A 25277-nucleotide genomic window follows, 5' to 3' on the forward strand; every position below is an offset into this window, starting at 1 on the left:
CAGTGCATCGCGGGCCATTATAGGCACTCAGTGCATACTGGTTGAATCAGTGATTGAATAAAGATATAAATGTTTATGCATGCAGAAAGCATCTTGGTTCTCTGTCACTCTTTAAGCTGAAACAATTGGAATTCAGATTCCCCTGGAACTCTTGAGAGGTTTTTTCAGAAGTCATCCCAGTATGTCATCTTTCTCGGGGCCAGTTGCTAACCTTGTCTATGCCTGAGGAGCACCTGGAAAGTTTTTTTTTTTTTTTTTGACAGGCAGAGTGGACAGTGAGAGAGAGAGACAGAGAGAAAGGTCTTCCTTTGCCGTTGGTTCACCCTCCAATGGCCGCCGCGGTCGGCGCGCTGCAGCCGGCGCACCGCGCTGATCCGATGGCAGGAGCCAGGAGCCAGGTGCTTTTCCTGGTCTCCCATGGGGTGCAGGGCCCAAGCACCTGGGCCATCCTCCACTGCACTCCCTGGCCACAGCAGAGGGCTGGCCTGGAAGAGGGGCAACCGGGACAGAATCCGGCGCCCTGACCTGGACTAGAACCTGGTGTGCCGGCGCCGCAAGGCAGAGGATTAGCCTAGTGAGCCGCGGCGCCGGCCTGGAAAGTTTTAAATACAAAATAAAAAATACAGGTGCCTGGGTCCATTTCCAAAAATTTGCTCCAGACTGAGAATCAGGATTTTTAACAGTTCCCTGGTAATTCCTGTATTGAGCCAATGATGACTTCCCATGAAAGTTGGGTTGAGCATTTTCAAGAGCTTTGCTCCAGCTATGACTAAATACATAGGTTTACTTGCACTGGTGCCCAGAACGAAGCTTTTCAAGGGACACTTACTGTCAGGGTCATGCCAGTGCAGACTCTGCTTTTACACAACATTAAGAGTGAGTGCCTCCTTAGTGGTTGGCACTTGGCATCTCTCTAGCCTCACCCTAGTCAGAGCTGCAGTGAAACAGCTTACTTGGAGGGTGGAAGAAAGGGGAGTGAAAATTGAGGGTCAGTAGGACTTTTGCTGTGGTAGCTGCTATTACCTGCCTTTCTGGGGACTGTGAAGACTAAAGGAAGGTTAGACAGGATCTAGAATAGGGTTCCTGCCATTTTGGTGCCATGAGCCTCTTTGGCCATCTAACATCTGTGGGCTCCTTAAAATAATGTTTTGAATTCCTACAAAGATATATCATTATAAAGGAAACTTCTTATGTTAAATTAGTCACTGATATATTTAAAACATATAGCAATATATATGCTTCCTATTTAAATATTTATTTATTTGAAAGGTAGAAATGTACATAAGCACACACAGAGAAAGAGGGACACAGAGAGAAGGACACACACACAGAAATAGAGAGCAGTCTTTCATTTCCTGGTTCAGTCCCCAAATGCCCACAGCAACTAGGGCTAGGTCAGGTCAAGCCAGGAGCCAGGAACTCAATCTGGGTCTCCCATGTGAGTGACAGGGACCAGGGACTCAATTACTTGAGCCATCACCTGCTGCCTCCCAGGGTACCCAGTAGCAGGAAGCTGGAATGGACTACAGGGTTGGGACTTGGACTCAGGCACTACCATATGGGATGCAGGAATCCTAAGCAGCATCATAACTGATATTTTTAAAATTAATGATTAAATAGAAGAGATAACAGTGATGGAAAAACTACTGTACTTTCAAAGTAGTAATGAACATAAATAATACATTAAGTTGTCTGCAACAACTGTAACATGATATAAAAATACCTGATTTGGCAGATGATAAAGTTATAGGTGTTTTTAATGATACTACAGTGGTTTGCTGCTTACATTTATAATAGAAATAAATGCTAAATTTCTGTTAGGCTAGAGGAAATAAAGATGTAATTTTTTTCTTATCCAATGTGACAGACCCCTTGATTTCTTTTCAGTCCTTTGGGAGTCTCTGAACCCAAATAGGGCAATGGTATGGTTCATGGAGTCTCTAGGGCTGTGTTATCTGACCAAACTGATTTGTGGTCTGGTAGTTCACTGTGAAAGGAGAGAGAATTAGGACCAAAGAGTGACTTACTTGTAAAACTAAGTTTATTCAGTTCTTTTTTTTATTTGATAGGCAGAGTTAGACAGTGAGAGAGAGAGACCGAGAGAAAGGTCTTCCTTCCGTTGGTTCACCTCCCAAATGGCCGATGCTTCCTCCTGGTCTCTCATGCGGGTTCAGGGGCCCAAACACCTGGACCATCCTCCACTGCCTTCCCGGGCCAGAGCAGAGAGCTGGTCTGGAGCAGCTGGGACCAGAACCCGACACCCACAGGGTTGCCGGCGTTGCAGGCAGAGGATTAACCAAGTGAGCCATGGCGCAGGCCCCAGTTTATTCAGTTTTAAGATTTTTTTCTGGTTCTACTTTTTAAGTTTTCTATTATGATAGTGGGTATTAATAGTTAGGGGTAAAAGTCTTAACAAAGTAAAATGTTGTCAACTTTATGTTGATTCTCTTTGTTTGTGGGGATGGGGATTTTTACTGTTCTGTGAAATCCCAAAATTTGTGAATCCCTGTTGTAGTCATGAGTCTACCACCAAGAAGATCCTAGGGCAAACTATTTAACCCCCTTTAGTTCCTCTGTAAAACAGTTGTCTTCAAACCAGGTGATTTTGCCCATCTTCAGAGGATACTTGGAGATATACAGAGACAATTTTGTTTTTCACACCTGTGGAGGGCATGCCGCAGGCATCTGGCAGGTAGTGGCAGGAGATGCTGCTAGACATCCTACACTATATAAGGTAGGACTCCCTTTCCTAACAGCAAGAAAATTCTCCATTTCCAAATGTCAGTAGTGCCGAGACTGAGAAAGCCTTCTGCAAAATAATGAAGACTTTGGGGCAGATAGGGCCCATAATCTTGCACCTTACTTCCTGTGCTCTAGTTTTCTAGATCCTATGATAGAAGTAGGAGGATTTTGCAGGAGTGAGTCCTGTTCCAGTGTTGTTCATGGCTTCCCCCTTCCCCTAAGCAATAATTATTTTACCCAGGAGAAAACAAAGGTGGAGATTTTTTGACTGAATTGAGGGTGGGGAATGTTCCCTATTCTCTTCTCATTTGACTCCCCTGACCACCCCACCCCCTATCTCTTAGGGTTGGGAGAGAAACTATTTGAGTATGACAGCCAACTGTATCAATTGGTGATTGATAGAAAAGACCACACTTGATGGTGAATAGGAAGCCCAGGGATGGAGTAAGAAGCCCAGTGGGTAAACCTGTAGGTGGCTGGGGGCTGCTATGTGCATGTTTGTGTATGGGCATGTGTGTGCACATGTGTACTTGTTCACACAGTTTCTAACATGTTAATGACTCTAATCAGAGATGGGGTTTCAAATACTAAATGCTGTGTTGAGATCTCCCATTAAGCCTTGGTCAACTCAGCCTTTCTGCCTACACTTCAACCCAATCTCCCTTTCCTTTCTTTCTAAAATGATTCTTCAGGCAGTTCCCCTCACACCTTCTTTCCTCATCCTTGCTACAAGAACCCAGAGCTGCTTTGGATGAAATTCACCTACACAGATTGATGCGTTATTTGGCTGCTGAATTGTGTTTCTAGGGGTTTTGCCCCTCTACTCGAGTCATTCCCATATCCTTTGCTGTATTGTTTCTCCTCCCCAAGTTTCTGAGAAGTGATTTCCAGCTTCATTTGTTGTTTATTGTTGTCATGCAATTCTTTGACAAACATATCTCACTGGGATATTACACATTAATATTAGGTAAAAAATGTTGTCTTTAGTCAGAGGTTTCTGGACCTCCAGAACCTATTGCTGGAACTCAGTGAAGAGCCCTTCTACCAGAGGAACATGGTATAGACTGGCTGCAGAGGATGGAAGGTGAAAGAGGGCTAGAAATGGTCTCCTTTTATAGACAGAGAAATTGAAGTCTTGATAGATGAAGGGGATACTGCTTGTTCGTAGCCAAAGCTAGTAGATTGCAGATCTCCCAACTTGCTTCTGGATTCTACCCATGGTGTGGACAGTAAAGATAACTTATTAACCACCCTTTTCACTCTAACCTCCACCCTCCCAATCTAGCTATATTCCTACCTATTTCCAAATTGACAAGTATTTTCAGGTTAATGGGTAGATAGTAGGGTAATAGGTAGGAGACTAGAAGGTTTTGACTAACATAGATCTGGGTTGATAAAACTGGCCTGATACGTTTTTCCAAAGTAATTTCTTTTTTTAAAAAAGATATTATTTATTTATTTGAGAGGTAGAGTTACAGACAGTGAGAGGAAGAGACAGAGAGAAAGGTCTTCCCTCCGCTGGTTCACTCCCCAAATAGCTGCAATGGCTGGAGCTGTGCCGACCCCAAGCCAGGAGCCAGGAGCTTCTCCCACGTGGGTCCCGGGGCCCAAGTACCCGGGCCATCCTCCAGTGCTTTTCCAGGCCATAGCAGAGCTGGACTGGAAGAGGATCAGCTGGGACTAGAACCGGCGCCCATATGGGATGCCGGCAACACAGGCGGAGGATTAACCAAGTGAGCCACAGCACCAGCCCCCCAAAGTAACTTCTAAAAAATGTGTGGGAACAGCTTCACTTTGGAATTATAGAACATTATTGTCATATTTTTCTGTTAACCTGAAAGTAGCTGGTATAAATGGATAGGCAATGAAAAGTAGTGGACAGAAGTGTGCCAGGAGGGTAGGAGTCTTGATGTGGTCATAGCTGTGCCACTGTATTGCATGACTAAGATAAGGCTCACCCTCTCCTTCCTGGACTTAATTCCTTACCTGTAAGATGTGGATGTTAGAGCAGGTTTTTCTTAGAACATTTCTCAGCTTTGAAATGCCAAGATTTCTTGCTGAATATTTGAATCTGCAGTAGAAAGAATTTTAATTTTCAATACAGGAATGTAGCCTAGTAGCTAAGAGCATGGGTCCTAGTAATAGATTACCTCATTTTGAATCTTTGCCTCATAACTTTTTATTTATGTGCCCTCAAGCCAGTTAATCAATCTCTCTCTCTCTCTCTCTCTCTCTCTCTTTAAAAAGATTCATTTACTTGAGAGACAGAGTTACAGACAGGGAGAGGGAGAGCGAGAGAGAAAGAGAGAGAGAGAGAGAGAGAGAGAGAGAGAGAGAGAGAGGTCTTCTATCCACTGGTTCACTCCCCAAATGGCTGCAACGGCCAGAGAGAGAGAGAAAGAGAGGGAGAGAGAGAGTGGGGGGGGGGTCTTCTATCCACTGGTTCACTCCCCAAATGGCTGCAACGGCCAGAGATGGGCCAATCTGAAGCCAGGAGCTTCTTCCGAGTCTCCCAAATGGGTGCAGGGGCCCCAAGAACTTGGGCCATCTTCCATTGCTGGATTGGAAGTGGAGCAGCTTGGACTTGAACTGGCACCCATATGGGATGCCAGTGCTGCAGGCAGAGGCTTAACCTACTGTAGTACTGGCCCAGATCTCTCTGACTTTTAAATGGCTTACCCAGTAAAGGAGTATACCAATTGTATGTGGCTCATGAATTCCCATGCTAACCATTTGGAAAAGCATCTAGAACTGTGGTATTCAGTGTGGTAGCCACTAATCACACATGGCTGGCTTATGAACATTTGAAATGACTGAGGAATAAAAGTTAAAAAAAAGATTATTTATTTATTTTTTACCTGAAGGGCAGAGTTACACAGGAGAGGGAGAGATAGAGAAAAAGATAGATCCTCCATCTCTGGTTCACTCCCCAAACAGCTGCAATGGCCAGGGCTGGGCCAGGCCATATCTAGGATACAGAACCTTCATCTAGGTCTCTCACATCGGTGCAGGGACCTAAGTGTGGGGAGCAAACCGGACTAGACTGAGTTACTGGAATTAAGACTTATTCTATGCATCTGCTCTCCCACAATATGGCGCTGGGAGAGAAGTAAACAGCTTCCGCACAGCTGCCTCCAGTTCAACTAATAAACTGTAGGACTCGCTACTGATTGGAGGAGAGCAGCGTACTCGGCGTGTGGGCAGCCGAGTTAGGATTGGCGGAGGAGGACTATAAAGGAGGAGAGAGACGGCATGCACCGGGAACATCTATGGGGAACATCTAGCTGAAGGAACACCTGTGCAGCCCCCGAGAGAACCGGCCGGCGGTGTGCCGCTCCCCTGCGGAAGTGGGGAATGTGGCCAGGGGGAACTGCCCTTCCACGGAGGTGGAAGGGTCAGTAGCCAACCCGGGAAGAACCAGCAGCAAACCCGGGGAGGGCCGAGCAGACGAAAGAACAGCGCAGGGTCCTGTGTCGTTCCTCCACGAAGAGGGGGAGCGACATAATGGTGCCGTGACTCGGATATGAAGCCTAGGCAGGGCTTAGTGTCGTTCCCCCATGAAGACGGGGAGCGACATAATGGTGCCGTGACTCGGATAGGAAACCTAGGACGGATAGGAAACCTGACTCGGATAGGAAACTTAGAACGGATAGCAAACTTAGGAGGGAAGAAACGGGAAGAACTGGGAAAATACCGGAGAGAGAGACTAGCAAACAGCCTAGGGAAAAGCCGGACAATAAAGGTGCCGGAAGAAGCTATTGAAAGCCTAGGCATAGACTCAGATACGGACTACAGGGGGAAGCTGGGAGAAATCTCTAAGGTCGAAAGCGAAAGTGAAAGCTAGAACAAACAGACTCGGATACGGACTGTGGGGAGAGGCCAGGAGAAATGAAGGAGGAATATTGTTGGAGGAAAGCTTGGGGAAACATACCGGGTAGAGAAAAATGTTAGGGAAATTGAAGCCGCGGGGGGCAGGCCGAGGCGGATACGAAAGCCACTTTGGGATTCTCAAGTTAGCCCGGGAATAGGGGGCGAAAAGTTGAAACCAGAAGCTGAAACGTAAGCCAGATTGGGATCCGTCTGATTAGCCCGGGGAGCAAAGGACGGGAAGCCAAATCGTGGGGCGGAGACGTATGCTGGGTTGAATTCGCCAGGCTAGCCCGGGGAACTTAGATTGAATGCTAGTGGCGGACACGTAAGCTACGCTGTGTTACTCGCGGAGGCTGCCGTGTGCAGAGAGAGCGTGCGGGGCACAAGTAGATAGGGAACGGGGCTGGCGCGAGGCCGTGGTGCAGACGCGAAGGGGCGTGGAGACCGCGGAGCGCGCGAAGCCAAGCCGCGCAAAGCCGGGAAGCCGCGCAGATGAGAGAGGCGCGGGCTGAAGCGGCTCAGCTGGGAAGCCGCCGAGAAGTAGCCTCGGGGCGGGCAGCGGGAAGCTGCGGGGATAAGAGAAACAGAAGTTTAGAAGTAAGATGAGAGAAATAGGAATGCTGGAAGATAGAAGTAAAATGGGAGAAATAGGAATGCCCGGAGATAGAGAAATAGAGAAATAGAAAGGCCTCCCTACAACACTGCAATGTGAGAGCTTGGATTTGGTCTGCCTGATTAAGTGAGGCGATGAGCACGTTGAGCACCTGCGGCGGCCAGCAGCTTATGCGCCGCAGGTCACCGAAGACAGGCACGAATTAACATCAGTAAGGCTTCCCCCACAATACAACAATTAGGAGGCTTGGATTCGGTCTGCCTAATTAAGGCGGTAAGCGCCAGCAGGCGGCTCGACCAGAGTGTGAGCCGCAGGTCACCGAACACAGGCACGCATCAGCGCCTAAAAACCTCCTCACAACATGGCGAAGAGAGGACCCGGATTCGGTTTGCCTGATTGATAGGACTTGTAAGAGCCTGTGGCAACTCTAGCAAGTAGAGCAGAGTGTGTGCCGCGGGACACCGAAGACAGGCGCGTATCAACGCCAAAAATAAAAAGAAAGGGGGATCTGTGGGGAGCAAACCGGACTAGACTGAGTTACTGGAATTAAGACTTATTCTATGCATCTGCTCTCCCACAATATGGCGCTGGGAGAGAAGTAAACAGCTTCTGCACAGCTGCCTCCAGTTCAACTAATAAACTGTAGGACTCGCTACTGATTGGAGGAGAGCAGCGTACTTGGCGTGTGGGCAGCCGAGTTAGGATTGGCGGAGGAGGACTATAAAGGAGGAGAGAGACGGCATGCACCGGGAACATCTATGGGGAACATCTAGCTGAAGGAACACCTGTGCAGCCCCCGAGAGAACCGGCCGGCGGTGTGCCGCTCCCCTGCGGAAGTGGGGAATGTGGCCAGGGGGAACTGCCCTTCCACGGAGGTGGAAGGGATAGTAGCCAACCCGGGAAGAACCAGCAGCAAACCCGGGGAGGGCCGAGCAGACGAAAGAACAGCGCAGGGTCCTGTGTCGTTCCTCCACGAAGAGGGGGAGCGACACCTAAGCACTTGGCCCATCTTCTGCTGTTTTTGCGGGCCATAGCAGAGAGCTGGATCAGAAGTAGAGCAGCTGGGACACGAACTGGTGCCCATATCAGATGCAAGCATTGCAAGCAGTGGCTTAACTTGCTATAGCACAATGCGGCTTTGAGTTATTAATTTAATTTTAAACCTCAAAAAGTGATGTAAAATACCTTTCTGTTAAACACAACTTTCTTCTTTTTTTTTTTTTTTGACAGGCAGAGTGGACAGTGAGAGAGAGAGACAGAGAGAAAGGTCTTCCTTTGCCGTTGGTTCACCCTCCAATGGCCGCCGCGGTCGGCGCGCTGCGGCCGGCGCACCGTGCTGATCCGATGGCAGGAGCCAGGAGCCAGGTGCTTTTCCTGGTCTCCCATGGGGTGCAGGGCCCAAGCACCTGGGCCATCCTCCACTGCACTCCTGGGCCACAGCAGAGAGCTGGCCTGGAAGAGGGGCAACCGGGACAGAATCCGGTGCCCCGACTGGGACTAGAACCCGGTGTGCCGGTGCCGCAAGGCAGAGGATTAGCCTAGTGAGCCGCGGCGCCGGCCAAAACACAACTTTCTTGATTCATTGAGACTACATTTTACTTTACCCATTGTCGCTCCCCGTCTTCGTGGAGGAACGACACAGGACCCTGCACTGTTCTTTTGTCTGCTCGGCCCTTCCCGGGTTTGCTGCTGGTTCTTCCCGGGCTGGCTACTGACCCTTCCACCTCCGTGGAAGGGCGGTTCCCCCTAGCCACTTTTCCCCACTTCCGCGGGGGAGCGGCACACCGCCGGCCGGCTCTCTCGGGGGCTGCACAGGTGTTCCTCTTAAATGTTCCCCATAGATGTTCCTGGTGCATGCCGTCTCTCTCCTCCTTTATAGTCCTCCTCCGCCAATCCCAACTCGGCTGCCCACACGCCAAGTACGCTGCTCTCTAATCAGGAGCAAGTCCTACAGTTTATTGGTTGAACTGGAGGCAGCTGTGCGGAAGCTGTTTACTTCTCTCCCAGCGCCATATTGTGGGAGAGCAGATGCATAGAATAAGTCTTAATTCCAGTAACTCAGTCTAGTCCGGATTGCTCCCCACAGATCCCCCTTTCTTTTTATTTTTGGCGTTGATACGCGCCTGTCTTCGGTGTCCCGCGGCACACACTCTGCTCTACTTGCTAGAGTTGCCACAGGCTCTTACAAGTCCTATCAATCAGGCAAACCGAATCCAGGTCCTCTCTTCGCCATGTTGTGAGGAGGTTTTTAGGCGCTGATGCGTGCCTGTGTTCGGTGCCCTGCAGCGCATGCTCTGGTCGAGCCTGCAGGGGCTTACAAGCCCTATCAGGCAAACCGAATCCAAGCCTTCTCATTGCCTTTTTGTGGGGAGGCCTTACTGATGTTAATTCGTGCCTGTCTTCGGTGACCTGCGGCGCATAACCTGCTAGCCGCCGCAGGTGCTCATCGCCTCACTTAATCAGGCAGACCGAATCCAAGCTTTCTTATTGCCATGTTGAGGGGAGGCCTTTCTATTTCTCTATTTCTCTATCTCCGGGCATTCCTATTTCTCCCATTCCACTTCTATCTTCCAGCATTCCTATTTCTCTCACTTTACTTCTAAAACTTCTGTTTCTCTTATCCCCGCAGCTTCCCGGCACCTCGCCCTGCCGCCCTGCCGGCAGGCTCCGCCCCGAGGCTATTTCTCCGCGGCTTTCCGGCTGAGCCGCTTCAGCCCGCTTTGCGCGCACACTCCGCAGTCTCGCACTTAACCCTTTCGCGTCTGAACCACGGCCTCGCGCCAGCCCTGTTCCCTATCTATTCGAGCCCCGCACGCTCTGTCTGCGCACAGCAGCCTCCGCGAGTCACACAGCGTAGCTTACGTGTCCACCACTAGCATTCAATCCAAGTTCCCCGGGCTAGCCTGGCGAATTCAACCCAGCATACGTCTCCGCCCCACGATTTGGCTTCCCGTCCTTTGCTCCCCGGGCTAATCAGACGGATCCCAATCTGGCTTACGTTTCAGCTTCTGGTTTTAACTTTTCGCCCCCTATTCCCGGGCTAACTTGAGAATCCCAAAGTGGCTTTCGTATCCGCCTCGGCCTGCCCCCCGCGGCTTCAATTTCCCTAACATTTTTCTCTACCCGGTATGTTTCCCCAAGCTTTCCTCCAACAATATTCCTCCTTCATTTCTCCTGGCCTCTCCCCACAGTCCGTATCCGAGTCTGTTTGTTCTAGCTTTCACTTTCGCTTTCGACCTTAGAGATTTCTCCCAGCTTCCCCCTGTAGTCCGTATCTGAGTCTATGCCTAGGCTTTCAATAGCTTCTTCCGGCACCTTTATCGTCCGGCTTTTCCCTAGGCTGTTTGTTAGTCTCTCTCTCCGATATTTTCCCTAGGCTGTTTGCTAGTCTCTCTCTCCGATATTTTCCCAGTTCTTCCCGTTTCTTCCCTCCTAAGTTTCATATCCGTCCTAGGTTTCCTAATCCGAGTCATTTCTTCCCTCCTAAGTTTCCTATCCATCCTAGGTTTCCTATCCGAGTCACGGCACCATTATGTCGCTCCCCGTCTTCGTGGAGGAACGACACAGGACCCTGCACTGTTCTTTTGTCTGCTCGGCCCTTCCCGGGTTTGCTGCTGGTTCTTCCCGGGCTGGCTACTGACCCTTCCACCTCCGTGGAAGGGCGGTTCCCCCTAGCCACTTTTCCCCACTTCCGCGGGGGAGCGGCACACCGCCGGCCGGCTCTCTCGGGGGCTGCACAGGTGTTCCTCTTAGATGTTCCCCTTAGATGTTCCTGGTGCATGCCGTCTCTCTCCTCCTTTATAGTCCTCCTCCGCCAATCCCAAATCGGCTGCCCACACGCCGAGTACGCTGCTCTCTAATCAGGAGCAAGTCCTACAGTTTATTGGTTGAACTGGAGGCAGCTGTGCGGAAGCTGTTTACTTCTCTCCCAGCGCCATATTGTGGGAGAGCAGATGCATAGAATAAGTCTTAATTCCAGCAACTTAGTCCAGTCTGGATTGCTCCCCACAACCCATTAAATTGTGTAGGACAGGAATCAGCAAGCTTTTTCTGTCAAAGGCTAGATAGGTAATAGTTTAGACTTTGTGAGTCATATGTTTGTCAAAACTACTTAACTCGGTTTTATAGTATGAAAGTAGTCATGGACGATATGTACACAAAGGAGCATGGCCATGTCTGAAAACTGTTTATGCACACTAAAATCGAATTTAATACTTTTCACATATCAGTAAATACTTTTTTTTTTCAGTGTTCAAGCATTGTACTCACATTATATACAGAAATGGACAGTGGGCTGGATTTGGATCTTAGGTATATACATAAGATGAATGAGCTCATGTCCATCATAAAGCACTTACAGCAATGTTCACAGCAGCTTTTTTCATAATGGCCCCAAAGTGAAAACAACCCAAATGTTCATGACAGAATAATGGATAAAAATGTAGGTATATTCATTAAAATGGATTATTATATAGCAATGAATAAGAATGAACTATGTCTATTTCCAATGCATTAGATGATTACTAGAAGAGGATAAATATTGTATGTGTTGAGGCTGAAACTGTGGGGTAGTGGGTAAAGCCGCCACCAGCAGTGCTACCATCCCACATGGTCACCGGTGAAAGTCCTGGCTGATCCACTTCTGATCCAGCCCCCCACTATGGCCTGGGAAAGCAGTCCTTGGACCCCTGCACCAGCACGGGAGACCAGGAAGGAGCTCCTGGCTCCTGGCTTTGGATTGGCCCAGATCCAGCCATTGAAGCCATTTGGGGAGTGAACCAGGGCATAGAAGACCTCTCTCACTGTCTCTGACTCTCTGTAACTCTTCCTTTCAAATAAATAAATAAATCTAAAAAAGTTGTATGTTTCCATTATACAAAATTCTAGATAATGAGGCCCAATGTTGTTTACCATTTATTATTGCGTTTATGCTGCTGATGTTTTTTTCTAATGTGTTGAGGAAATTGAAATATTTCTTAAAATCAGTGTCTACATCAAATATGGAAAAACAAAAGATTTCCCCCTTAATATTTAGAGATCATATTATTTTACAAGAGTCATAGTTTTCTTTGTGGAAGGGAAAAAAGTCATTTATATTTAATATACAAAGCATTTCTATGTTCAAAGAATACAACCTAAGATTCTATCATGAAACAAATTATTGCCTCTGTCTCTTGGCCCCTATGAACATTTAATCTGAACAAGTTCTGTGTTAGTTTAATTAAAATTGGGAGAAAAGACTCTAACCAACTACTACAAACTAACCTTCTTCTGTGATTACTTGAATATATTACTGCATAGCAGAGACTTCATTAATTTTCCAATAAAGTTTCACTATCAGATTTGGTGTATGTATGACTAGGAAAAACATTAAGACTGAAAACTTACAAACTGGACTTTGATCTTTTACTTTTTAAAAGCTTGCAGCAGCTTGAGGAAAACCAGTCCCTTCAGGAAAGTTTGTAATGATAAGAATCTCAGGACTTTTGGTTACAGTTCTTAAGGGAGAGTTGTTTACAATCACATGACCAAAGAAAGTATTAGAAGAATTTAGTTGGATTTTGTGTTTTGTTGTTGGGTGGCTGTCTGATGGAGAGAATTGTGTTTCCTCAGTGAATGGTTATAGAGAAATTCTAGTCAGGGTGAGAGAATGTATGAAGTGACAGTGTCCTACAGGGTATCTGGGAGTCATATCTAAGTCTTAGTAGAACACTTACTGTTTATAATACTACAATTGTATTCCATTGTTCCCTGCAGTTATCTGTTGAGTGACAGTAAAACACTGGTCAGGGAGCTTATAAATATTGAACGTCTATTTCTGTTTTTCCCCTCAAGAACTCCTTGGAAGTAGAGTCATTCTCTTGTGTACAGATTGTTTTATACTGTCTTCTTCCATCTTTTTATATTCCTTGTGTGCAGACTGAGCTGAAACAAGTATCTTTCTGAGAACAGAACCATAGGATTAGCTTATATTTGATTTACTAAGAATCTAGAGTTTCTTTTCTCTTGCTTGTTTGCTTTTGAAGTCCGTTCCTGCCTTGAGTGCTGGAGAGCTGCCCGAGCTTGAGAAGTATTAAAATGTTAGAAATGGTGGCCGTCCTCTCTTCAGAAGAGAGTCTTGGTTTAATTTTCCAGAATGGTTACTCTATTTATGTCTCTTGGGCCCTTGGTTGATTGATCACACAAGGATTTGTCATTTGCTTGCTTCTTTGAATCAAATGTGGACATAGCAACTAAAAATAAACATGATGTGGATATTAGAGAACCAGGGGCTTTTTTGGCCCGGGGAGCTAGGATACTTGTGTTGCTAAGATGTTTTCTGGCTTTAGCACAGCATCAATCATTGCAAGCGCAGCTGTGCTTTTGGAATAGAGGGCTGATGGAAGCTCAAAGGCACACTGATGACTGTTATCCTGAACGAAGAATATAGATGCAAAGCATTCTATGTAATCCATAACTTCATAGCTGTTTTTATGACCTTTGTACTATATGATTGTGTGTGATTGCTGTGCTGAGAACTATGAGTGTGCCAAAACATCATTTTCATTTTCAACAATTTGAAATATAGGTAAATATACTAGACTCTTGTTGTTTTTCTTTTTTTATTAATATAAAGAGAACAGATTTCATTTAACTTTAGTTCTTTGTAGCATTGTGAGTGGCTAATGATTTTGACAGTAGAATCTTGCTGAATGTTAGAATGATTGCTCTGACTTAATACTATTTTCCTCATTGCCTTGTGAAAAGACAGCCAAAGATGGAGTGTGAAATTCCCTTAGAACATTATACTGGGGGAGAAATTGTTTTACCCAGAAGTTTGCTCTAACAAACAGGACCTCTCTGCAGGGCACTGCTTTGTAACTTGCCGGTTTCAAACCCTGGTTCTGATGCAGATGAGCTGTGTGATCTTGGGAATGTTACTTAGCTCCTTCAGGTCTGTCTGCATATCTGTAAACTGAGTTGATAATGCTAACTGTATCTTACAGAGTTGTGAGGAGTCAACAATTTAGTATTTGGAGATCTTTGGTACTGCATATGTCATGTTTAAGTGCTATGTAAACTTTTTTTGGCATAGTGTTATATAAACTTTACCTGCTACCAGTTGTCACTGATGACTATACTTGGATGATGTCACATACTTTTTCTTGGTGCTGGCCTAATGGATGAGGCGGGAGATTAGTCCCTGCTGTGATTCTGTTCTGCAGTTATATGGCAACATTGAAAAATGTTAAGTCATAATACTTTGGTTAAACCATAGCATTTTGTAGGAGTCCTTGTTGTGTCAGAATCAAAATTTAATCTATATTTAGTGCTCTGGAATTTTTCCTCACACATGATTCATCTTTTGGCCATTGAGTTCCCATTTTTTCCCAGTTTTAAAATAAAGTTTCAGTTAAGCTTCTTTGATTTTGATCCTAAAGAATTGCCTCTGCCTCGCTTTATGATGTCAAAGAACGATGGTGACATACGATTTGGGAACCCAGCTGAGCTGCATGGAACCAAGATTCAGATTCCATACTTAACTACGGAAAAAAATTCCTTCAAAAGAATGGACGATGAGGAGAAACAGGTAAGCAATCTGCTCAGGCATGTTCATTTGATTTTGACCCTGAAACCTCACATAGCAGGGCCTCATATCTGCTGTCAAGCTTCCAGCAAATCTCGCCATCTGGAACACAATTACAGCCTTGGAAGTGAGCCAGTGAAGTTTCCTTGGAGCAAGTCAGAGAGGCTGATGCATAGGAATTACCACGAGCCACCCACAGACCCTTTAGAGCCCATTTTAATGTAGAATTTTGTCTAAAATAAGGTTACTGTTCTAATATACTTACTTGATTTCTCTAAGTCAGTGGTTTCCTAAATGGGTTATTTGAAATGTAACTTTAATGATTTTTAAATAGCTCTTCTCTTTGAAAAAGAAGTCTAGAGAAAAGATTTCTCTGGTTAAATCTGTTTGGAGAATGCTGCTTCATAGCCCATCCTTGGGGGAAAGACTAAATCCTAAGTCTTGGACATTCACAGTGCACGTTAGTAAGGTAAAGCCTCAAAGAAGTCCTGTGGTAAAAAAAAAAAAAAAAAAAAAAAAGAGAGAGAGAGAGAGAGACCTGGCAATCTGCACTTATGCCACTTCTTTCACCAGGGAATCCTTTCTTGGGGAGCATGTTTGGAATGTCGTCTTGGGAAATGCTATTACCTGTTTAATCGGTTGGAAGCCAGAATAGGGAGGATGGGGCTTTTAAAATGAGACCACTGATTGCGGTAGGTAAGTGAGGATTTCTAGAGACAAAAGTGAGATCCCAGAAGGTGGACCTAACAAGAGAGAAATAGTCGACACAGTAGTGAACACTGAAGCACTACAAGGTATAGTTCCCACTTCTAATACAGATACTGAATCATCCCCAGAAGTCAAATTATATTTGACATAATGTCTTTTATGTAGAAAAGGTAAATACATTTATTATGCTTTAGGATGATTTAAACTGTAGTGTTTTGAAAACACCATGGGTACTAACAGTTTATGTTGAAAAAACTAATTGATATGGCTTATTCTGATGATATTGGATATCTGAGGTGTTGCTGTGTAAGTTCATAGTTATAATCAAGGGAGGTATAGTACATCCTGTTGAACATCCATGTGCTCTTGCTCTCATGATTCTGACACATTTTTAAAAAGTTATTCAAGATATGTATGTAGACATGTGTATATAAAGACATAGGAACTTTTGGTCAATATTTTTTGGTATGCTTTCCCACTACCAGCAATAGGAGACCCTGGATCCACTGTCACGTAGTGGTTGATGTCCTGGAAAATTTGCAGGTCCAGTCCCTGGCTGTGTGAATGAGGATGCATCTTTCCACTTCAAGGTGGATTTTTGCTAGGCCCACTCAGTCTATGGATATGAGGTCATGCTTCAAAGCAAAAACATGTTTTTCTTTTTCTTGGAGAAGAGTATTTAATATTTCAGATCACATATTTCTTATTAAATTAAGGGAGCCTATGTAGTCTCTGTATTGATAAAAATACTATTTCCGTGTTACTTGGATAACCCAGAGTTACTAGTCTATTGGTTAAAAAAAAAGAAGGAAATCCAGAGGTAGTTAAGATTGCTTACCTTGCCATCAGGTCCATATATGAATTGAGATTCAAATTGTAGCTTGTTAAGGCTTTTATCCTAGTATTTAGGTGTAAATTCATTGCTTTTCTTTAACTAAAATACCCAAAAGAAGCTACTTATGAAGAAAGACAGTTTATTTCGGCTCATAGATTTGGACATTCACAGTCCAAGATCACGTGGTCCCATTAGTCTAGTGTTTGATGAGCGTAGTAAAAGAAGGGGAAGGGTCACATGGTAAGCCAGGAAGCAGAGAGACAGGTGGGCTGAACTTGGCTTATATAACCAACCATCTCATGAGGACTACCTTTTTTTTTTTTAAAGATTTATTCGTTTATTTGAAAAAGTTACAGAGAGAGGGAGATATACACACACACGCATACACACACAGAGATCTTCCATCTACTTGTTCACTCCCCAGATGGCTGCAGTGGTCAGGGCTGGCCCACGCCGAAGCCAGGGGCTTCATCCAGGTCTCCCACATGGGTGGCAGGGGCCCAAACACTTGGGCCATCTTTTGCTGCTTTCCCAGGTCATCAGCAGGGAGCTGGATCAGAAGTGGAACAGCCAGGACACGAACTGATGCCCACATGAGTTGCTGGTGTAGTAGGTAGTAGCTTAATCTGTTGTACCACAACACTAGACCCAAGGACTACCTTCTGAGGGCAAGTCCCCAGTGACCTGAAGACCTCCCACTAGGCCCATTTCCCAACATAAATGGATCTAGCTTCCATTCTTAATCCATCAACCATGTACATGAATCTGTTAACTGTTAGCATAAGACTTGGGGTCTAAATGTCTGCATAAGTTGGGGAGGCAAATCATATTCAGACTGTAGCATTAGGAGGAGGCTAATTGGAGTGGATAACCCTTAATGAATTGTTTTGCAATCTCAGTTTAAGAAAAAAACTGACATTTTACTTTGGAATAGTAAGCTCTAAGAACATTTAGCACTAAACATATTTATTTATATATTTCATTTATTAATGAGAGAAAATGGAATCTGCCCACACAGAGTTGATAACTGGGGACTATGTGAGTAGTGTCTTTTATTTTCCAAAGGAAAATATTGTTGGAATAATTGAAAATGTTTTGGTCTGATTTTAGTAATTTTGGTGGTTCAGCACTGGTGAGACATTATTCTCAAGGAGACTTTTAAATGCTTAGACACTAATTTTTAATCATCATGCATCTGTTGGGTCAGCATCTGTAGAGTTGCATTGTGCTTCCTAACTGCAGCTCTGAATGCCAGGCTTCTCAAATGGTTGCCTCTGAACTCTACTCTGGTTTTTTGAAGCAGGAAACACAGTCTCCCACGATGTCACCCCTCGCCTCCCCTCCTTCTTCCCCACTTCATTACCAGAGGGTGCCCTTGAGCCATGGCTACAGCAAACTGCGGAACAGCACGGAACAGATGCATCCAGGTAAGCCGACCTGGGGGCCAGCTGTTCCAGGCAGTGTTTTAGAGATTCCTTAATCTACCAAACAGCAGCACCACTGGGTGCCTAACTTCCTGATTTAATGACCTCTGACTTGGAAGTGTGGCTGAATTTAATATTTCAAGGCAAGATTTTTAGAAAATGAAATTAAACATTTCAGTAATACTGCATCTCCTGTCCTAGAAAGTACTTCATCTTTAGACTTCTAAACAACTATTAAGATGATTTGATCTTTCATACATATTTAATAGGAATATAGCATGTTAAGGGTTTGTATTTTTTTGGAATTGTTATTTCTTTCTGTGAACATACCAAACATATTTCTGTAATAACTGCTTTTATGAAACTTTTTTTTTAAAATTTAGTTGACAGGTAGAGCTATAGACAGTGAGAGAGAGAGAGACAGAGAGAAAGGTCTTCCTTCTGTTGGTTCACTCTCCAAATGGCCGCTACGGCCGGTACTGCAACGATCCAAAGCCAGGAGCCAGGTGCTTCTCCTGGTCTCCCATGCGGGTGCAGGGCCCAAGCAGTTGGGCCATCCTTCACTGCACTCCCAGGCCATAGCAGAGTGCTAGACTGGAAGAGGAGCAACTGGGACTAGAAACCGGCACCCATTTGGGATGCCGGCGCCGCAGGTGGAGGATTAACCAAGTGAGCCACGGTGCCGGCCCCTTATGAAACTTCTTAAAAAATGTTGACTATGCAAAATCACAAGAGTTAATCCTATCTTTAGAGTGAACACATAAAGGATAATATCAAGCGGCTATGTCCTGGAATAAGAATAAAGAAAATGCTAGAAATAACATTTTGCTGAGAAGTTCCTCACATGTACGGTTGTGAGGTTGCCTGCTTGCTCACATTTATGCTTTGCTGGCCGTGTTAGCAGTCAAATACACTAGTGGGTTCTCAGGATGACTTGCAGGGTTGGCTGCCCAGACTGTAAGATTTAAAACTCTGTGAATTCACTGCAGCATCTTGTCCGCCTGAGGTTCATAGTCCTGGTTTAAGGTATGACTATTTAAGGTCTTCTAGAATTGACTATCCTTGTAACCTCCATTGTTTATTTTGTGGGCTACAGCTAAAATTGACCCAGTTTCTGCAGGTTTTGGATGCATTGAAAATAGTGGTGACTTGTAGAGGGTCACAGAAACAACAATATATGTTAGGCTGAACTAAAATGAGGCTGTAATCTTGCATAATGGAAATAGCTTTGGGTTGAAATCAGAAGGTATGGGTTTCCCTGACTAACTCTTGATATTGGGTAAGCTGTGAACCAATCTTTCGTCTCCTGTCTTACAGTGGACCAAGAGTGTCCTGTGTTGGTGTTAGGAGGATTCAGCGAGAACATAAGTTTAAATTTGGAAATTCAGTCCTATGCAAATGCAAGATGATATTGCTAATGGATATTAACAAGAAATCATTCTCCTGCAACTAGAATATCCCATTGGTGTCGGCAACTAAATAGAATTGAGAATTCTTCATTTTCCTCTTACAGTTTTCCCTACTTGATTTCTATATTTTTAGAAGTGAGGTTTTGCTTTTTCTCTTTCTAATCATATTTGACCTTGGACATTGATAATTAAATTTTTATTTATTTATTTGAGAAGCAGAAAGAGCAAGTGCATTCCCATCTGCTGGTTCAATCCCTAGATGCTCACAATGGCCCCTAACTGCAGCCAAAGATGGGAGCAGGGAAGTGAGTTTGGGTCTCCCATGTGGATGGAAGAGATTCAAATATTTGACCCATCACCAACTGCCTTCCAGGGTCTTCATTAACATGAAATCAGAATCAGGAGCAGAGTCAGGACTCCAACCCAGGGACTGTGACATTGAATATGGATATCTTTTTTTAATAAAAGATTTACTTATTTATTTGAAAGTCAAGAGTTACACACACGGAGAGAAGGAGAGGCAGAGAGAGGGAGAGGGAGAGAGAGATTGAGAGAGGTCTTCCCTCCACTGGTTCACTCCCTAATTGGCTGCAATGGCCGGAACTGTGCCAATCCGAAGCCAGGACCCAGGAGCTACTTCCGGGGCTCCCATGCGGGTACAGGGGCCCAAGGACTTGGGCCATCTTCTGCTGCTTTCCCAGGCCATAGAAGAGAACTGAATTGGAAGTGAAGGAGCCGGGACTTGAACCAGCGCCCATATCTGATGCTGGCACTACAGGCAGTGGCCTTACCCTCTATGCCACAGTGCTGGCCCCCATAGGTATGTTAATCACTAGGGCAAACACCTGGTGTTGATTTTTAGATTTTTTTTTTTTGTTCTGCTGAATTGGTCTATCACTGAGTTCTACTAGTGATATATATATATATATATGTGTGTGTGTGTGTGTGTGTATATATATATATATATATATATATATATAAAGTATTTGTACTCTCTCTCTACTTCCTGCCCCATTCTTTCCTCATTCCATCCAAACTGGGCTTGAGTTCAACCAGTGGCAAAGAAGCAGCCTGCTTCTTTCTGGATTCTCAGGAATTCATGCCATGGCTGTCTATGCCTTCATTCCTTTTTATACATTTTAAAGTGAAGTAATATTGATATATGATACAATTCATACATTTTTAACCTTCATTTTGAGTTTTAATAAACAGATAAGCCCCTGTAGCTACTAGTTAGATCAAGAATAGAGCATTTCCATTATACTAGAGATATCCCTCTTCAGTCCCTCCTGGCCCCCACCTCGTGCAAGCATTGTTCTGATTTTTATCACCATTGATTTAGTTTTGCCTCCTCTAGAACTTCATATAAGCTGAAAAACTGCAGTTCTATGTGTCTGCTGTCTTTCACTCTGCAAAATGGTTGAAATTCATTCATATTACTATATCAGTATTTTGTTCCACTTTATTAGTAGTATTCCATTGTAAAAAGGTACCACAATTTGATGATCCATTCTCCTGTTGACGGGTACTTGGGTTGTCTCCAGTGTCTGGTTGTTATGAATATGGATACTATAAACATTATGTATTAGTCTTTTTGTGTCATATCCTGTTGTTTCCCTGGTACCTAGGAGTGAAATCATTGGGCTTTGGAATAGATTTATAAGAAACTGCCAAAACATTCAGATTGACATTGAACATCAGAGTGATAAAATCTGCAAGGTTTTTTTTTCAATACTCCTTTCTTTGGAGAAAGATGGTACTTCTAGTTCCTTATTAAACCTCTTACAAAGGGGTTGAAGAATTATTTGTTTCATATTGAGTGGAACGTTTTGGATTTCCTTTGGGAAGAAAGAGTCAAGGCAATAAGTAATACCTCCTGATTCAGATACAGTTGAGGAATTAGAAGTCATAGCAAAGATGGACTGAATGTCAGCTTTGTTACTGCTATAACTGATCAGATCACATACCTTTGATTTGTGGCCAAATGGACTTCGAACAGTTACCTTTACAATCACAAGCAGACTTAACTAGCCAAGGCTCCCCATGAGTTGGAAGGGAAAACCTACCTCTTCAAAAAATGACTCATATGTAGCTGAGTCTTCTTCCAAGCCTTACTAAAGTGATATATTTGTCTCCTCCAAGGGAAGACCCTTGTACGTGAGAGATTGGAGCCAAGGACCAGATGGGTCCATATGTCTCAACCGGGTAGTAGAAGCTCCCTCATTTCTTATGGGAGAAGCACATGGGATTTGCTTCCTGGGGAAAGGTCATGGACACTAGAATTCTGACCATGCTATGGTTTACTGTGTTTAAAATATTTCAGCAGAGTGTAGTCGATTTTAAGGGTTTAATTTGGCATTCTACTGATATGGCATGATTTTAAAAATTCTACTTCTCAGAAGACATCTGCCTACCAGCAGAGACTAACTTTTAGTATTTGGATTATATGCTCTCTGTGGAGGTTTATTTTGTAGGTTATTTATTTTTATTCTTAGCAGATTCTGAAAATTCACTTAATGCTTTACCAGGTAATGGTTTTAATATTTTAATGTGTGTTAATGTATTTTAGTGTGTCATTGTATTCTGGTTACTAGGAAGAAATACAAAAAGCAGAAATGAATCTGAGTGTTTTGCTGTCCTTTTTCTTTTTAAGAGATTATTTATTTACTGAAAGACAGAGTTATAGAGTGGAGGGAGTCAGAGAGACACAGAGAACTCACTCCCCAAATGGCTGCAATGGCAAAGGCTGGGCCAGTCTGAAGACAGGAGCCCAGAACTCTATCTGGGTCTCCCATGTAGATGTAGGGACCCAAATCACTTGGGTCATCCTCCACTGCTTTCCCAGAGGCATTGGCAGGTAGCTAGATCAGAAGCAGAGCAGCTAGGATTTTAATAGACGCTTCCGATATGGGATGTAGGGGTCTCAAGTGGCGGCTTAACCTACTGGGCTACAATGCTGGCTCCTGGCTTGTTGTTCCGGATGTGCATTGTTGTATAACCTCATTATGCTAGAAAAGGTCAAACTATGCCATATTTGCTGCCATAGGAAGCTGCTTTGCTCTCTACCTAGATTTATTTTTAAGTAAAGCTACAGAAAGAAAGCATTTTACTTACTTATGTTTTCAAAAACTTGAACTATGTAACCCACAGAAATGAGAAATGGTTTCAACTTGGATGATAAGTTTTCCTTTCTGTTAGAGCTGAATACTACCTGGTTATGTTTAACTGTCTCCCTGTAATCTTGTCAGGGTCATCATTAAGTTCTCTGGAAATAAAAGGGGTAAAAAATGTATTTATTTTTGTGACTTACAAATTTCTCTTAAAGGAACAAAATCATGTTTCAATAGTTTAGTTATTGACTAGTAGAATGATAAATATATACTTATTTGTTTTTTGTTGTTTCTACTTTTTAACATTTTGTCTGATAAGGGAGACTGCTATTTATTTTTCAAAAATAAACAGTAATGGTGATTGTGTTCAAAATGTATATTAGTTTTCTTCTTGGGCAGTGGATGATGAGAGGAAGACCTTGCAACAGGGAGCTATGTAGGGAACTTATTGATGTTTAGAATCAGAGCACTTCCACCATGTGCTTTGCTAACTATTCTTGTTATCTATCCCAGTTGAGGTTCTCACTGTTCTGCCCTCACATTCTATTCTTAATTGAAACCTGTTGTAAATATTTTTCTGCTCTATCATGAACTGGCAGAATTAGTTAAATATCTTTATATTGTTCAGTAAAGGTGCACCCAAGAGCATCAGAGTTTGCTTATCCTACGTGGCTCTTTGAGCATAAACAAGAGGTTCTAGAAAACTTCACGGAAAATGTGAATGATGAAAAAACCATGCGTGGATCTCAAAATTGTGTTATACCAAAGCAATCTTATCTTTTGATTCCAGTCTTTCATAAACTTTCAAAATTCCATTGTACTCTAATTCCTCTGCTAGTTCTTCCCTGAAACGTAGACACTGTAAACCAGTTTGAATGTGAAGTCATAAATTTTGGGTGGAATCTTTGCATACCTTGCTGATTTTTCCTCCTACTGTTTCAGCTCCATACGAAGCTAGACAGCCACTTGTCCAGCCTGACGGACCCTCATCAGGGCCCCCAGGAACCAAGCCCCTTCGGCATCAGGCTTCTCTTATCCGGGTGAGTGATGATGTGGGATTATGCCAGAGGGAGAGTGGAGATAAGATTTGGACTGTGGGGACATGGATTTTTTAAAAAAAGCTTTATTTATTTGCAAGTCAGAGTTACACAGAGAGAGAAGGAGAGGCAGAAAGATAGGGACAGAGAGAGAAAGGTCTTCCATCTGCTGGTTTACTCCCCAATTGGCCACAACAGCTGGAGATGCGCCAATCCGAAGCCAGGAGCCAGAAGCTTCTTCTGGGTCTCCCACACAGGTGCAGGGGCCCAAGGACTTGGGGCTATCTCCCTCCCTCCCTCCCTCCCTTCCTCCCTCCCTTCCTTCCTTGTTATAGACAGTGAAAGAGAGAGAGACAAAGAGAAAGGTCTTCCTTCTACTCGTTCACTCCCTTAATGGCTGCCCCAGCTGACGCTGCGCCAATCCGAAGCCAGGAGCCAAGTACTTCTTCCTGGTCTCCCATGTGGGTGCGGGGGCCCAAGTACTTGGGCCATCCTCCACTGCCCTCCAGGGCCACAGTAGAGAGCTGGACTGGAAGAGGAGCAACCGGGACTAGAACCCAGCGCCCATATGGAATGCCAGCACTGCAGGCCGGGGAATAACCAAGTGGGCCACAGTGACAGCCCCTGGGCCATCTTCTACTGCTTTCCCAGGCCATAGCAGTGAGCTGGATCAGAAGTGGAGAAGTGGAGCAGCCAGGACTCGAACCAACGCCCATATGGGATTCCGGCACTGCAGGCAGCGGCTTTACCTATTACACCACAGCAGCAGCTCCTTGGATTTTTTTTTAAAGATTTATTTATTTGAAAGGGAGGGAGGGAGGGAGAGAGAGAAAGAAACACGTATACACACACACACACACACACACACACATTTTCCATTCACTGGTTTACTCTCCAAATAGCTGCAATAACCAGCGTGGGGCCAGGCTGAAGCTAGGAGCCTGAAAGTCCATCCGGGTCTCCCACATAAATGCAGGGATCCAAGCACTTGGGCCATCTTCTGTTTTCCAATGTGTATTAACAGGGAGCTGTATTGGAAGTGAAGCAGCTGGGACTTGAGCTGGCACTCCATATCTGATGCCAGTGTTGCACACAGCTGCTTAACCTGCTGCCACAATGCTGGCCCCAGGGGGAAATGGTGTTCTGATAGGCCTTCTTTTTTCACTATAAGGAAGATATAAAATTGCCTCCTCATGTAAATATTAAGCTTCCATCCGCTGGTTCACTCCTCAGTTGGCCACAATGGCCGGAGCTGCACCAATCCAAAGCCAGGAACCAGGAGCTTCTTCTGGATTTCCCTCGTGGATGCAGGGACCCAAGCACTTGGGCCATCTTCTACTGCTTTCCCAGGCCATAACAGAGAGCTAGATCAGAAGAGGAGCAGCCAGGACTAGAACCGGCACCCATATGGGATGCCAGCGCTTCAGGCCAGGGCTTTAACCCACTGCGCCACAGCGCCAGCCCCCAAGCTTCACTTTTTCTAAATCAGCATGTGTTGGCTCTGCGTTATTCTTTATTATTACTCATTCAGTGCCTAGTTAGCTTTTTCCCATTTGTTTTGTGCTTCTAGTCATGTGGTAAGGCTTTGGAATGCAGTGGTAGTTCTATATTCTCTCACATAGCCTACGCCAATGCTGTTTGGAGAACAGTTACTTTATAAGTAGCCGCAGGTACTGTTTCCTGTATGTAAGAGGGGTAAGAAAAATATTATGGCAAAAGAATGGGTGATATCTTAGTTTCTCCTAGCTACACCACGACTCAGGCCTTTGCTTCCCTCCCTGCAGTGTTGTCCCTTGGCTGTAGAGTTACCATCTTCTTGTGTGTTTGCAGCTGTTGTCTTAGGGGCTTATTTCAGAGTCCTGTGCTAGAGGAGTCAGATTGTCAAAGAAGGTGGAGTGTGTGTGTGTGTATATGATAGAAATTACAGAAAGCTGGGTTTACTGTTTGACACTAAAGACAAGA

The 25277-nt window shown here is 44.5% G+C and overlaps 1 protein-coding gene across 12 annotated transcripts in view; it reads left to right on the top strand.

Moving 5' to 3' along the window:
- Positions 1-25277, top strand: part of REPS2 (RALBP1 associated Eps domain containing 2) — a 256482-nt gene that overhangs the window by 81538 nt on the left and 149667 nt on the right. For 8 of the 12 annotated variants that reach the window (XM_002719927.6, XM_051827618.3, XM_051827619.3 and 5 more), the window contains exons 3-5: positions 14647-14795; positions 17636-17762; positions 23221-23318. In XM_002719927.6, the coding sequence (XP_002719973.1) occupies positions 14647-14795; positions 17636-17762; positions 23221-23318 (374 nt within the window). The remainder of the gene's footprint in view (positions 1-14646; positions 14796-17635; positions 17763-23220; positions 23319-25277) is intronic. The other 4 variants (XM_008272394.5, XM_051827621.3, XM_008272393.5 and 1 more) reach the window with 1 other exon arrangement.

The sequence above is a fragment of the Oryctolagus cuniculus genome, chromosome X (genome assembly GCF_051225735.1).
Source record: "Oryctolagus cuniculus isolate XC-2025 breed Fujian yellow rabbit chromosome X, ASM5122573v1, whole genome shotgun sequence".
In the NCBI taxonomy this organism is placed as follows: Eukaryota; Metazoa; Chordata; class Mammalia; order Lagomorpha; family Leporidae; genus Oryctolagus; species Oryctolagus cuniculus.